Below are 14,615 nucleotides of genomic sequence, written 5' to 3'. Positions count from 1 at the left end.
TATTGTATTTCTTGCACTGTGAGGTGCGCTTCTGGCTGCATATCCCAGATCGCTCTGTGGAAGCAGCAACATGTCATCCTCAAAACGCAAGGCGGCCAAGGCAAAAAGGGCTGTGTATACTGCGTGTGCTGCATGTGGGGCTAATCTACCAGCAGGCTCTGATGACCCCCATTGTGTGCAATGCTCCGACCCGGTGCTGCTTCGCCAGCCGGAGTCAGGAGAGGTAGCGACCCAGGCTGAGACGCTTGTAAGTTCTGCCCCGGTGACAGGGACGGACTTTGCAGTTTTTGCAGATAATATGTCTGTATCTATGGCAAAAATCCTTGAGACCTTGCAATCTATGCATGGGGCTCAGTCTCTGGGCACGGCGAGGCCTCTGTCCTCAGGTCCCCCTTACTTGGAATGTATCCAGCCCATAGGGGGGTCCCCGGCTTCACAGGCCGAGGATTATGACTCAGATGATGGCCCCAGCCACCCTAAGCGAGCTCGCTGGGAAAGACCCTCGACGTCTTCACACTGCTCAGGGTCTCAGCGCAATCAGTCTCCCTGTGATGTGTCTGATGAGAGTGATCAGGAATCCACTCCTGGAACCCCTCTCAACCTGGATACCCCGGATGGGGATGCCATGGTAGACGACCTTATCTCAGCCATCAATAGGCTGTTGGATATTTCTCCCCCAGCCCCTTCAGCAGAAGAGGCGGCTGCGGAGCAGGAAAAGTTTCGTTTCCTTTATCCCAAGCGTAAATTGAGTGCTTTGTTAGATCACTCTGACTTCAGAGAATCAATCCAGAAGCACGACGCTCACCCGGAAAGGCGTTTCTCTAAACGATCTAAAGATACGCGTTTCCCTTTCCCCCCTGAGGTGGTCAAGCGCTGGACACAGTGTCCAAAGGTGGACCCCCCGATTTCCAAACTTGCAGCTAGATCCATAGTTGCAGTGGAGGATGGCGCTTCACTTAAAGATGCCAATGACAGACAGATGGACCTTTGGTTAAAATCTGTCTATGAAGCTATAGGCGCGTCGTTTGCTCCGGCATTCGCAGCCGTCTGGGCACTCCAGGCTATTTCAGCTGGCTTAGCAAAAGTGGATGCTATCATGCATCCAGCAGTGCCGCAAGTGGCGCACCTTACCACGCAGATGTCGGCGTTTGCGTCTTACGCTATCAATGCGGTCCTAGAATCTACCAGTCGCACCTCAATGGCGTCCGCCAATTCGGTAGTTTTGCGCAGAGCCTTGTGGTTAAAGGACTGGAAAGCGGATGCTGGTTCCAAAAAATGTTTAACCAGTTTGCCTTTGTCTAGAGATAGACTGTTTGGCGAGCCATTGGCTGACATCATTAAGCAGTCCAAGGGTAAAGACTCCTCTTTACCACAACCCAGAACACCCAAACCTCAGCAGAAAAAGTGGCAGCAGAGGTTTCAGTCCTTTCGAGGTTCGGGCAAGACACCATTTACCTCGTCCAAAGGGACTCAGAGGACGCAAAGAAACTCAGATTCGTGGCGGACTCACACGCCCCAAGAAAGCAAATGGAGGTACCGCTTCCAAAGCGGCTACCTCATGACTTCCAGCCCCCCCCCCTCCGCATCGCCGGTCGGGGGCAGGCTCTCCCGCTTTTCCGGCATTTGGATGTCACAGGTCAAAGACCGGTGGGTGACGGACATTTTGTCTCGCGGGTACAGAATCGAGTTCAATTCTCGTCCTCCAGCTCGGTTCTTCAGAACCTCCCCACGGCCAGACCGAGCAGATGCTCTGCTGCAGGCGGTGGATTCCCTAAAAGCGGAAGGAGTGGTTATCCCAGTCCCTCCTCAGGAACAAGGGCAAGGGTTTTACTCCAATCTCTTTGTGGTTCCAAAAAAGGACGGCTCGTTCCGTCCTGTTCTGGACCTAAAACGGCTCAACAAGCATGTGCACGCCAGGAGGTTCCGGATGGAAACCCTCCGCTCTGTCATTGCCTCAATGTCCAGAGGAGACTTCCTTGCCTCAATAGACATCAGAGATGCTTATCTCCACGTGCCAATTGCTACAGAACATCAACGTTTTCTACGTTTTGTGATAGGAGACGACCATTTTCAGTTCGTAGCTCTTCCATTTGGTCTGGCGACAGCCCCACGGGTCTTCACCAAGGTCATGGCGGCGGTGGTAGCAGTCTTGCACTCTCAGGGACACTCGGTGATCCCTTACCTAGACGATTTATTGGTCAAAGCTCCCTCTCAGGAGGCATGCCAACTCAGCCTGAATGCTACGCTGGAGACTCTACAGTCTTTCGGATGGATCATCAACTTTCCAAAGTCGATCCTATCACCGACTCAGTCACTAACGTATCTTGGCATGGAGTTTCATACTCTAGCAGCGATAGTGAAGCTTCCGCTGGACAAGCAGCGGTCACTACAGACAGGGGTGCAATCTCTCCTGCAGGGCCAGTTGCATCCCTTGCGGCGCCTCATGCATTTCCTAGGGAAGATGGTGGCAGCCATGGAAGCAGTTCCCTTTGCGCAGTTTCATCTGCGCCCACTTCAATGGGACATTCTCCGCCAATGGGACGGGAAGTCAACGTCCCTGGACAGGAAAGTCTCGCTTTCCCAGACGGCCAAAGACTCTCTACAATGGTGGCTCCTTCCCACATCATTGTCTCAGGGAAGATCCTTCCTGCCCCCATCCTGGGCAGTAGTCACGACAGATGCGAGTCTGTCAGGGTGGGGAGCAGTATTTCTCCACCACAGGGCTCAGGGGACGTGGACTCCGCAGGAGTCCACCCTTCAGATCAATGTTCTGGAAATCAGGGCAGTGTATCTTGCCCTACTAGCCTTCCAACAGTGGCTGGAAGGAAAGCAGATCCGAATCCAATCGGACAACTCCACAGCGGTGGCATACATCAACCACCAAGGAGGGACGCGCAGTCGGCAAGCATTCCAAGAAGTCCGGCGCATTCTAATGTGGGTGGAGGACAGAGCATCCACCATATCCGCGGTTCACATCCCAGGCGTAGAAAACTGGGAAGCAGACTTCCTCAGTCGCCAGGGCATGGACGCAGGGGAATGGTCCCTTCACCCGGACGTGTTTCAGGAAATCTGTCGCCGCTGGGGAGTGCCGGACGTCGACCTAATGGCGTCCCGGCACAACAACAAGGTCCCGGCATTCATGGCGAGGTCGCGCGATCAAAGAGCTCTGGCGGCAGACGCCTTGGTTCAAGATTGGTCGCAGTTTCAGCTCCCATACGTGTTTCCACCTCTGGCGCTCTTGCCCAGAGTGCTACGCAAGATCAGATCCGAGTGCAGCCGCGTCATACTCGTCGCTCCAGACTGGCCGAGGAGGTCGTGGTATCCGGATCTGTGGCATCTCACGATCGGTCGACCGTGGTCACTGCCAGACCGACCAGACTTACTGTCCCAAGGGCCGTTTTTCCATCAGAATTCTGCGGCCCTGAACCTGACTGTGTGGCCATTGAGTCCTGGATCCTAGCATCTGCTGGATTATCTCAGGGAGTCATTGCCACAATGAGACAAGCTAGAAAGTCGAATTCGGCTAAGATCTACCACAGAACGTGGAAGATTTTCTTGTCCTGGTGCTCTGCTCAGGGAGTGTCTCCCTGGCCATTTGCATTGCCCAAGTTTCTTTCCTTCCTGCAATCGGGGTTAGAAAAGGGCTTGTCGCTCAGCTCCCTTAAAGGGCAAGTTTCGGCACTATCCGTGTTTTTTCAGAAGCGTCTAGCACGTCTTCCTAAGGTGCGCACGTTCCTGCAGGGGGTCTGTCATATTGTGCCCCCGTACAAGCGACCGTTAGATCCATGGGATCTGAACAGGGTACTAGTTGCTCTCCAGAAGCCGCCCTTCGAGCCTCTGAAGGAAGTTTCCTTTTCTCGGCTGTCGCAGAAAGTGGCGTTTCTTGTTGCAATCACATCGCTTCGGCGAGTGTCTGAGCTGGCAGCTCTGTCATCTAAGGCTCCCTTCCTGGTGTTCCACCAGGACAAGGTTGTGCTGCGCCCCATTCCGGAGTTTCTCCCTAAGGTCGTATCCTCGTTTCATCTTAATCAGGATATATCCTTGCCTTCCTTTTGTCCTCATCCGGTTCACCGGTATGAAAAGGCCTTACGTTTGCTAGATCTGGTGAGAGCACTCAGAATCTACATTTCCCGCACGGCGCCCATACGCCGTGCCGATGCACTTTTCGTCCTTGTCGCTGGTCCGCGCAAGGGGTTGCAGGCTTCTAAAGCCACCCTGGCTCGATGGATCAAAGAACCAATTCTAGAGGCCTACCGTTCTGCGGGGCTTCCGGTTCCTTCAGGGCTAAAAGCCCACTCCACCAGAGCCGTGGGTGCGTCCTGGGCATTACGTCACCAGGCTTCGGCTCAACAGGTGTGCCAGGCAGCTACCTGGTCCAGTCTGCACACTTTCACCAAGCATTATCAGGTGCATACCTATGCTTCGGCGGATGCCAGCTTAGGTAGAAGAGTCCTGCAGGCGGCAGTGACACCCCCGTAGGGGAGGGCTGTTTTGCAGCTCTAACATGAGGTATTTATTTACCCACCCAGGGACAGCTTTTGGACGTCCCAATCGTCTGGGTCTCCCAATAGAGCGCTGAAGAAGAAGGGAATTTTGTTACTTACCGTAAATTCCTTTTCTTCTAGCTCTTATTGGGAGACCCAGCACCCGCCCTGTTGTCCTTCGGGATGTTTTTTTGTTGTTTGCGGGTACACATGTTGTTCATGTTGAACGGTTTTTCAGTTCTCCGATGTTATTCGGAGTTAATTTGTTTAAACCAGTTATTGGCTTCCTCCTTCTTGCTTTGGCACTAAAACTGGAGAACCCGTGATACCACGGGGGGGTATAGCCAGAGGGGGAGGGGCCTTGCACTTTTAATGTAGTGCTTTGTGTGGCCTCCAGAGGGCAGTAGCTATACCCCAATCGTCTGGGTCTCCCAATAAGAGCTAGAAGAAAAGGAATTTACGGTAAGTAACAAAATTCCCTTCTTTTAAGGTTGTCTTAAACTGCACTGCAGCAACCTGTCTATAACAGCACGGCTCCTCTGTATATCAAGGAAAATCCCCTTTACTATCCTCTTGTGCCATCTGCTAATGGTCCCGGTGTGACGGATGTCTCTGGTCTGTGCTCGGCGCTTCCTCTGTCCCTGCAATCGCCATACTCCTGCCTTGGTGGACGTGGCTGATGACTCCACACATAAAACAGAGATGTGAACAGCCCCATAGACTACAGTGGTCATGTGTTCTGTGTGTGGAAAGTACTGATCGAATGCATATGTGACAAGTAGACAACCTGTGGTCCCTTTAGGACCTGTTATTAGTTTGTGCTCAGTAATGAATTGCCTGTGTCCCCGCTGATCCATCCTTTCTCTGTGCAGCTGGCTGAGCGGCATCACTCACATCCACAGTCCGCAGGTCTGGGCGAGCGCTCTGCGCTACATGTACAGCTCCTCTATTAAAGAAAGGTGAGGACTGTCTGTCTTTACATGGCTCGCCTTAGGTTTTCCTGGACCTCTCGCTCTAATTGTGTCTGGAGTTGTACTTGCCACTTACCATGAAAATTGTGGCCCCCAGACATTAGAAAGGAAATACATTCAGCTCATCGCTATTATACATTTCTCATCGTTCGGTTGCATGTGGCACCTACTTATCTGAAGGGAAATCTAAGGACTCGACGTGGACCGACATAGTGGCTTTTCCTCCTCTGTGCCTATTGCTGGATTCTCTAATTACAATGAGCTGATAGTCAGAGGTCCAGATACTGAAACCCCTGATCCGGCCGCACGTGACATTTTGATTCTTGTTTTCTGCCTTTGGCGTTAGTGCTTTGTAATATACTGTATGTGGCGGAGCCACCGGAGCAGCCACAATTCTGTCCCCGTGGGTTGCAATGTGAATGGACCGGCTTTCATTGACTTTTGTTGAAGCTCACGAGGATGAACACGGCTGTGCTCCATACATCTTGTGCCCCCTCCGATGATCAGAACTCTATATCGGGTGCTAATAATATACTGATTTGGGTTTTCCCCCTCTTAGGGTCCTTTCTGAGTCCGGCAGTTTCCTCATAGTCCTGTATTCACTCACCCACAAGGAGCCAGAATACTACGAGTGTCTCCCGAGCCTCGGCCACGACCCGCTCGGCTTCCAGCTGCTGACGTGTGAAGACGCGTTACACCTCTATAAAGTAAGTGCTCCCCTGCAATCAATACATTCTTTTGTAAATTTTTAGAAGACTGACTTTTATAAAATTGTGGATTATTTCCAGAACGTTGAATATTCAAAGCAATCCCATCTTCAGTTTGAGCTTTCCACCGAGACCCAGAATGCAGAAGCTTACCTGTTCAATGAAGTGTCCAAGACCGTGTCCGCCGCTGGGTGAGTTTACTTATAAGCAGTAGTCTTAACCCGTCACCAGATGTGTCCCATATAAGCTACGGCCACCACCTGTGAGCCCTTATATACAGCGCTCCAGAATACTGTATATAAGAGCCCAGGCCGCTGTGTAGAATGTAAAAAACACTTTATAATACTCAGGGTGCGGTCCGGTCTGATGGGTGTCGCTGCTCTCCGGTCCGGCGCCTCCTCTCTTCTTGCAGTCGCCGTCCTCCTGCCCAGCCCCGTGTGCATGAGACGTCTTACATCATTAACACACAGGCCTCTATTGCCCCCCTGCGCAATTTGATATGCTGAGGGCAGTATTGTAGTGCACATGCGCCGGCGGTCTTTGACCTTTTGTCACGCCTGCACATTACATTACTTTGCTCTGCCTCAGCCTGGCAGAACAAAGTGCGCATGAGTGCAATGGAGGCCTCTGGATGACGCAGGACGCCTCATGCACACGGGGCTGGGTAGAAGGACGCCGATCGAAAGAGGAGCGGAGGCTTCAGACCGAGACCAGCGACGCCCAGCGGACCGGACCGCCCCTAGGTGAGTATTATAAAGTGTTTTTTACATTATACAGTGCGACCTGGGCTGTTATATACAATATTCTGGAATGCTGTATATAAGATCTCACTGGTGGTGGCCGCAGCTTATAGGGGAAAATCCTGGTGACCGGTTCCCTTTAATATGTAGTCTTTCTTCGGCGCTCTATTGGGAGACCCAGACGATTGGGTGTATAGCACTGCCTCCGGAGGCCACACAAAGCAATTACACCAAAAAGTGTAAGGCCCCTCCCCTTCTGGCTATACACCCCCAGTGGGATCACTGGCTCACCAGTTTTCTGCTTTGTGCGAAGGAGGTCAGACATCCACGCATAGCTCCACTGTTTGTAGTCAGCAGTAGCTGCTGGCTATATCGGATGGAAGAAAAGAGAGCCCATATGGGGCCCCCAGCATGCTCCCTTCTCACCCGCGGTGGTGCTTGTAAGGTTGAGGTACCTATTGCTGGTACAGAGGCTGGAGCCCACATGCTGTTTTCCTTCCACATCCCCTGGAGGGCTCTGTGGAAGTGGGATCTTGCCGGCTCCCAAGCCCTGGGGCCGGGCTCCATCCACAGACCCAGAGAACCTGCTGGATTTGGAGCGGGAGTGCCGTTCAGGGACAAGGCCCTGCAACTTTCAGGTACTCTGTGTCCCCGGCAGGCACGGACACTCTCAAGGCTTGCTGAGCGTTATAGTGCGCCGGGGACAGTAGCGCTGTGCGCTGGGGTTAGGTCACTGCAGCTTTGCTGAGTGACGTTACATGTTGGGAACTACTGCGCCGACCGCTACTGGAGCGGCGGCGCAGCTGCGACTTGTGGTGCGCCGGGGACTTTGCGCCGACCGCGCTTTTACGGCGGCGGCGCTTCTAACTTTAGTCCCCGGCTTCTGCGGCCTAGCGCCGCTTCGTTCCCGCCCCCACCCTGTCAATCAGGGTAGGGGAGAGACGCTGCTCAATAGGCAGCGCCGAGGGCTGGAGCTTTATTTACATGCTCCAGCCCTCTCACTAGGCACAGTGGGAAGCAGGCTTCCCGCTTTTCGTCTGTATACGCCCAGGGCCCGCCCCCCCTCTCCACAAGGACGCCGGCAGCCATTACACATGCGGTCTGGCTGGGGAAGGGCAGCAGGCTCTGGGAGACCCAGACTAAAGGGATTTCGGCGACCACACACCCGCTCCTAAGCGGGCGGTAAGCTGCACTTAGTGCTGGCCCCACTTGTGCCTCAGTGATATATTAGTGTACTTTTTTCTGGTACCATATATATATATATTTGCACTGTAAGGTCGCTTCTTGGCTGGACACCCTGTACTGCTCTGAGGAGGCAGCAACATGTCATCCGCAAAACGCAAGGGTGCCAAGGCACAGGCTGTGTACACTGTTTGTACTGCATGTGGGGCTGATCTACCGGCAGGCTCCAAAGACTCACATTGTATGCAATGTTCAGTCCCAGTGGCACTTCGTCAGCCAGAGCCTAATGTGGTGGTAGCCCAGGCTGAGACGCCTGTGAACCCTGCCCCGGTGACGGGGACAGACTTTGCAGTTTTTGCTGATAAAATGTCTGTGACTATGGCAAATATCCTGGAGACCTTGCAGTCCAGGCCAGTTGCTCAGGCCATGGACACTGCTGTGTCTATGCTCTCCGGTCCCCCTCAGTTGGAACTAATCCGTACTTCAGGGGGGTCTCAAGCATCACAGGCTGAAGTCTCTGACTCAGATGACAGTCCCAGGCAGCCTAAGCGAGCTCGCTGGGAAAGACCCTCCACGTCTTCACACTGTTCAGGGTCTCAGCGACAAGAGTCTCTCTGTGATGAGACTGAGGACGGTGATCAGGATTCTAATCCTGAGGCCCCTCTCAATCTGGATGCCCCTGATGGTGACGCCATGGTTAATGACCTTATATCGGCAATTAATAGGCTGTTGGATATTTCTTTTTCGCTCCTAATTGGGAGACCCAGACAGTGACAGTGGGTGTATAGCTACTGCCCTCTGGAGGCCGCACAAAGAACTACACTTAAAAGTGTAAGGCCCCTCCCCTTCTGGCTATACACCCTCCCGTAGGAGTACAGATTCCTCAGTTTTAGCTTTGTGCGCAAGGAGGTCAGACACGCACGCATAGCTCCATTGTTTTTAGTCAGCAGCAGCTGCTGACTATGTCGGATGGAAGAAAAGAGGGCCCATACAGGGCTCCCAGCATGCTCCCTTCTCACCCCACTGTATGTCGGAGGTGTTTGTAAGGTTGAGGTACCCATTGCGGGTACGGCGGCAGGAGCCCACATGCTGATTCCTTCCCCATCCCTTTTTACAGGGCTCTGGGTGAAGTGGGATTTACTGGTCTCCAGGCACTGAGACCGTGCTCCATCTACAGCCCCTGGAGAAGATGCTGGATGGAGCGGAGTACATCAGGGACATGGCCCTGCTTCCTCAAGGTACTCTGTGTCCCCGTGCAGGCGCTCACACCGCAGCATGCTGGGTGTTGTAGTGCGCCGGGGGACAGCAGCGCTACGGCGCTTGTGCCATGGCCTCATTCAGCTTCGCTGAAGCAGGCACACTTATTGGAATCGGTCGCGCCGGCCGCTGGGACTGCGGCGCGGCTGGCACTTGTGGTGCGCCGGGGACTTCAGCGCGGCCCGCGCTTTTACGGCGGCCGCGCTGATAACTCGAGTCCCCGGCTTTTGCGGCCTGCTTCCGTTCGTTCCCGCCCCCAGACCTGCCAGTCAGGAGAGGGGCGGGACGCTGGCCAGTGCATCAGCGCCGAGGGCTGGAGTCGTTTTTTACATACTCCAGCCCTCACAATCGGCACAGAGGGGACACTGTTTCCCGCACTTTTGTTTGGGAACTCCCACGGACCGCCCCTCTCCACAGACGCCGGCAGCCATTCCTGCTGACACGCTGCGCTGCAGAGGGGAGCCGGGGAGACCCAGACAAGGAATTCTGCAGCCTCTTACCCGCTATTCAGCGGGCGGTAAGCAGCCCTCAGGGCTCACCCCCTCTTGTGCCAGTAGTAGTCTTAGTATTTTGTTTCTACAAATACTTTGTATTGAATAGCGCTGATCGCCCTTTGGCTATAGACTCTCTCACATTGCAGAGAGCCAGCAGCATGTCGCCCGTAAAACGCAAGGGTGCCAAGGCGCAGACATTATATGCTTCCTGCACCGCATGTGGGACTTTTCTACCGGCAGGCTCCACGGACCCCCATTGTGTGCAGTGCTCGGCCCCTGCGGCGCTTGCACAGTCGGGACCTCTGCTGGACGTGACCCAGGGTGTACCACCTGTGAATGCTGTCCAGGTGACAGGAACTGAGTTTGCAGCTTTTGCTGACAGAATGTCTCTCACTATGTCACAAATTCTTGACACATTGCGAGCTAGGCCTGTACTTCAGGCCACGGACACTGTGCAATCATTGCCCCCTGGTCCCCCTCAGCTCCAAGCTCCGGGACGGGCATATACACCTCAGGGTGAAGACTCTGACTCGGACGATGGCCCCGGGCAGCCTAAGCGGGCTCGCTATGACGGGCCTTCACATTCATCTCAATGGTCAGGATCCCAGCGAGATGAATCTATGGGTGATGAGGCGGACGTAACTGATCAGGATTCTGATCCTGGGACCGCTCTCAATCTAGATACACCAGATGGTGACGCCATAGTTAATGATCTTATATTTAACATCAATAAGATGTTAAATATTTCCCCACCAGCTCCTCTTGTGGAGGAGTCAGCTTCGCAGCACGAGAGAATCCATTTCAGATACCCTAAGCGTACTTTAAGCACTTTTCTGGACCACGCTGACTTTAGAGACGCAATCCAGAAACCCCACGCTTATCCTGAAAGGCGTTTTCCTAAACGGCTTAAAGATACACGCTATCCTTTTCCCCCTGAGGTGGTCAAGGGTTGGACCCAGTGTCCAAAAGTGGATCCTCCAATTTCCAGGCTTGCAGCTAGATCCTTGGTTGCAGTTGAAGATGGAGCGGCACTTAAAGATGCCACTGACAGACAGATGGAGCTCTGGCTGAAATCCATCTATGAAGCGATTGGAGCGTCTTAGGGCCTTCTTTTGCAGCCGTATGGGCACTCCAAGCTATCTCAGCCGGGCTTGCGCGAGTTGACTCCGTCACACGTGCATTTGCCCCGCAGGTAGCACCATTGACCTCGCAAATGGCGGCATTCGCGTCGTACGCGATTAATGCTGTTCTTGACGCTACAAGCCGCACGGCAGTGGCGTCAGCCAACTCCGTTGTTTTGCGTAGGGCCCTGTGGTTGAGACATTGGAAAGCAGATTCTCATTCCAAGAAGTGCTTAACCAATTTGCCTTTTTCTCGTGACCGATTGTTTGGAGAGCGTTTGGATGAAATCATCAAACACTCCAAGGGTAAGGACTCATCCTTACCGCAACACAGACAAAACAGACCCCAACAGAGGAAGGGTCAGTCTGGTTATCGGTCCTTTCGAGGACCGGGCAGGTCCCAATTCGCCTCGTCAAAAAAGACTCAAAAAGACCAGAGACGCTCAGATTCTTGGAGGTCTCAGTCACGCCCAAAAAGGACAGCCGGAGGAACCGTTGCCAAGACGGCGTCCTCCTGACTTGCGGTCTCCGATTCCCACACCCGCGGTCGGTGGGAGGCTTTCCCACTTTGGCGACATCTGGCTGTCACACGTCAAAGACCGTTGGGTGAGGGATATTCTGTCTCACGGGTACAGGATAGAGTTCAGTTCTCGTCCGCCAACTCGTTTCTTCAGAACTTCTCCACCACCAAACCGAGCCGATGCTCTGTTCCAGGCGGTGGCCGCTCTAAAGGCGGAAGGAGTGGTGACCTCCGTCCCTCTTCAGGAACAAGGTCACGGTTTTTACTCCAATCTGTTTGTGGTCCCAAAAAAGGACGGATCGTATCGGCCCGTCCTGGATCTAAAGTTGCTCAACAGACACGTAAAAGTCAGGAGGTTCCGGATGGAATCCCTACGCTCCGTCATAGCCTCAATGTCTCAAGGAGATTTTCTAGCATCAATAGATATCAAAGATGCGTATCTCCACGTGCCGATCGCACCAGAGCATCAGCGTTTCCTACGCTTCGTCATACACGACGAACACCTGCAGTTCGTAGCGTTACCTTTCGGTCTGGCAACAGCCCCCCGGGTCTTCACCAAAGTCATGGCAGCAGTAGTAGCTGTTCTGCACTCGCAGGGTCACTCGGTCATCCCGTATCTAGACGACCTGCTTATAAAGGCACCCTCTCAAGAGGCATGCCAACACAGTCTGAAGGTGGCACTAGACACTCTCCAGAGTTTCGGGTGGATTATCAACTTTCCAAAGTCTCATCTAACCCCGACCCAATCTCTGACTTATCTTGGCATGGAGTTTCATACTCTCTCAGCGATAGTGAAGCTTCCACGGGACAAGCAGTGCTCGCTACGGACTGGAGTGCAATCTCTCCTTCAGACCCAGTCGCACTCACTGAGGCGCCTCATGCATTTCCTAGGAAAGATGGTAGCAGCAATGGAGGCAGTCCCGTTCGCGCAGTTTCATCTGCGCCCTCTACAATGGGACATTCTACGCCAATGGGACGGGAAATCGACGTCCCTCGACAGGACTGTCTCCCTCTCTCAGACTGCCAAGGACTCTCTGCGTTGGTGGCTTCTCCCCACCTCATTGTCACAGGGAAAGTCGTTCCTTCCCCCGTCCTGGGCAGTGGTCACGACGGATGCGAGCCTATCAGGGTGGGGAGCGGTGTATCTCCACCACAGGGCTCAGGGGATGTGGACTCTGGAAGAGTCCACCCTGCAGATCAATGTTCTGGAAATCAGAGCAATCTATCTTGCCCTGCGAGCCTTCCAACAATGGCTGGAAGGCAAGCAGATTCGGATTCAGTCGGACAATTCCACGGCGGTGGCGTACATCAACCACCAAGGGGGAACACGCAGTCGCCAAGCTTTTCAAGAAGTCCAACGGATTTTGACGTGGGTGGAAAGCAGAGCGTCCACCATATCCGCAGTTCACATCCCAGGCGTGGAAAACTGGGAAGCAGACTTTCTCAGTCGCCAGGGCATGGACGCAGGAGAATGGTCCCTTCACCCGGACGTGTTTCAGCAGATCTGTTGCCGCTGGGGGACGCCGGACGTCGATCTGAGACTCCCCTATGTGTTCCCACCTCTAGCATTGTTACCCAGAGTTCTCCGGAAAATCAGGTCCGACTGCCATCGAGCCATACTCGTCGCTCCAGATTGGCCAAGAAGGTCGTGGTACCCGGATCTGTGGCATCTCACGGTAGGCCAACCGTGGACACTACCAGACCGTCCAGATTTGCTGTCTCAAGGGCCGTTTTTCCATCTGAATTCTGCGGCCCTGAACCTGACTGTGTGGCCATTGAGTCCTGGATCCTAGCGGCCTCAGGTTTATCTCATGAGGTTGTTGCCACAATGAGACAGGCTAGAAAACCATCCTCAGCTAAGATCTATCACAGAACGTGGAAGATATTCTTAGCGTGGTGCTTGGCTCAAGGGTTTTCTCCCTGGCCATTTGCATTGCCAATTTTTCTTTCCTTCCTGCAGTCTGGGTTGGAAAAAGGTTTGTCGCTTAGCTCTCTTAAGGGTCAAGTCTCCGCGCTATCCGTATTCTTTCAGAAGCGCTTGGCACGGCTTTCTAAAGTACGCACGTTTCTCCAAGGAGTTTGTCATATCGTTCCTCCTTACAGACGGCCATTGGAACCCTGGGATCTGAACAAGGTTCTCATTGCTCTCCAGAAGCCGCCTTTCGAGCCTTTGAAAGAGGTTCCCCTTTCTCGGCTTTCACAAAAGGTAGTTTTTCTTGTGGCGGTCACGTCTCTTCGAAGAGTGTCCGAGCTAGCGGCGTTATCTTGCAAATCTCCCTTCCTGGTGTTTCACCAAGACAAGGTAGTACTGCGTCCAATTCCAGAGTTTTCTCCAAAGGTGGTTTCTTCCTTTCATCTCAATCAGGATATCACTTTGCCATCTTTGTGTCCGCATCCAGTTCACCAATTTGAAAAGGGTTTACATCTGTTGGACCTGGTGAGAGCACTCAGGATTTACATTTCTCGCACGGCGGCTCTACGCCGTTCTGATGCGCTCTTTGTCCTAGTCGCTGGTCAGCATAAGGGATCGCAAGCTTCCAAATCCACCCTGGCGCGGTGGATCAAGGAACCAATTCTTCACACATACCGTTCTGCTGGGCTTCCGATTCCATCTGGACTGAAGGCCCATTCTACCAGAGCCGTGGGTGCGTCCTGGGCATTGCGGCATCAGGCTACGGCTCAGCAAGTGTGCCAAGCGGCTACCTGGTCGAGTCTGCACACGTTTACCAAACACTATCAAGTGCATACCTACGCTTCGGCAGATGCCAGCCTAGGTAGACAGGTCCTTCAGGCGGCGGTGGCCCACCTGTAGGAAGAGGCTGTCTGACAGCCCGTTCATGTGGTATCTTTTTACCCACCCAGGGACTGCTTTTGGACGTCCCACTGTCTGGGTCTCCCAATTAGGAGCGAAAAAGAAGAAGGGAATTTTGTTTACTTACCGTAAATTCCTTTTCTTCTAGCTCCAATTGGGAGACCCAGCACCCGCCCTATTTGTTCTTAGGGTTTCGTTTTTTCGGGTGCACATGTTGTTCATGTTGTTTCTTAAGTTCTCCGATCGTGTTATCGGATTGAATTTGTTTTTGAAACTGTTATTGGCTTTCCTCCTTCTTGCTTTGGTACTAAAACTGAGGAATCTGTA

General features: G+C 53.3%; 1 protein-coding gene across 1 annotated transcript in view; it reads left to right on the top strand.

Moving 5' to 3' along the window:
- Positions 1–14,615, top strand: part of STIL (STIL centriolar assembly protein) — a 93,170-nt gene that overhangs the window by 28,584 nt on the left and 49,971 nt on the right. Inside the window, exons 5-7 of the mRNA XM_075322158.1 lie at positions 5,357–5,443; positions 6,015–6,162; positions 6,244–6,353. Of these exons, the coding sequence (XP_075178273.1) occupies positions 5,357–5,443; positions 6,015–6,162; positions 6,244–6,353 (345 nt within the window). The remainder of the gene's footprint in view (positions 1–5,356; positions 5,444–6,014; positions 6,163–6,243; positions 6,354–14,615) is intronic.

This window comes from Anomaloglossus baeobatrachus, chromosome 8 (assembly GCF_048569485.1).
Source record: "Anomaloglossus baeobatrachus isolate aAnoBae1 chromosome 8, aAnoBae1.hap1, whole genome shotgun sequence".
Lineage (NCBI taxonomy): Eukaryota > Metazoa > Chordata > Amphibia > Anura > Aromobatidae > Anomaloglossus > Anomaloglossus baeobatrachus.
This window is presented reverse-complemented; position numbering and strand designations above follow the sequence as displayed.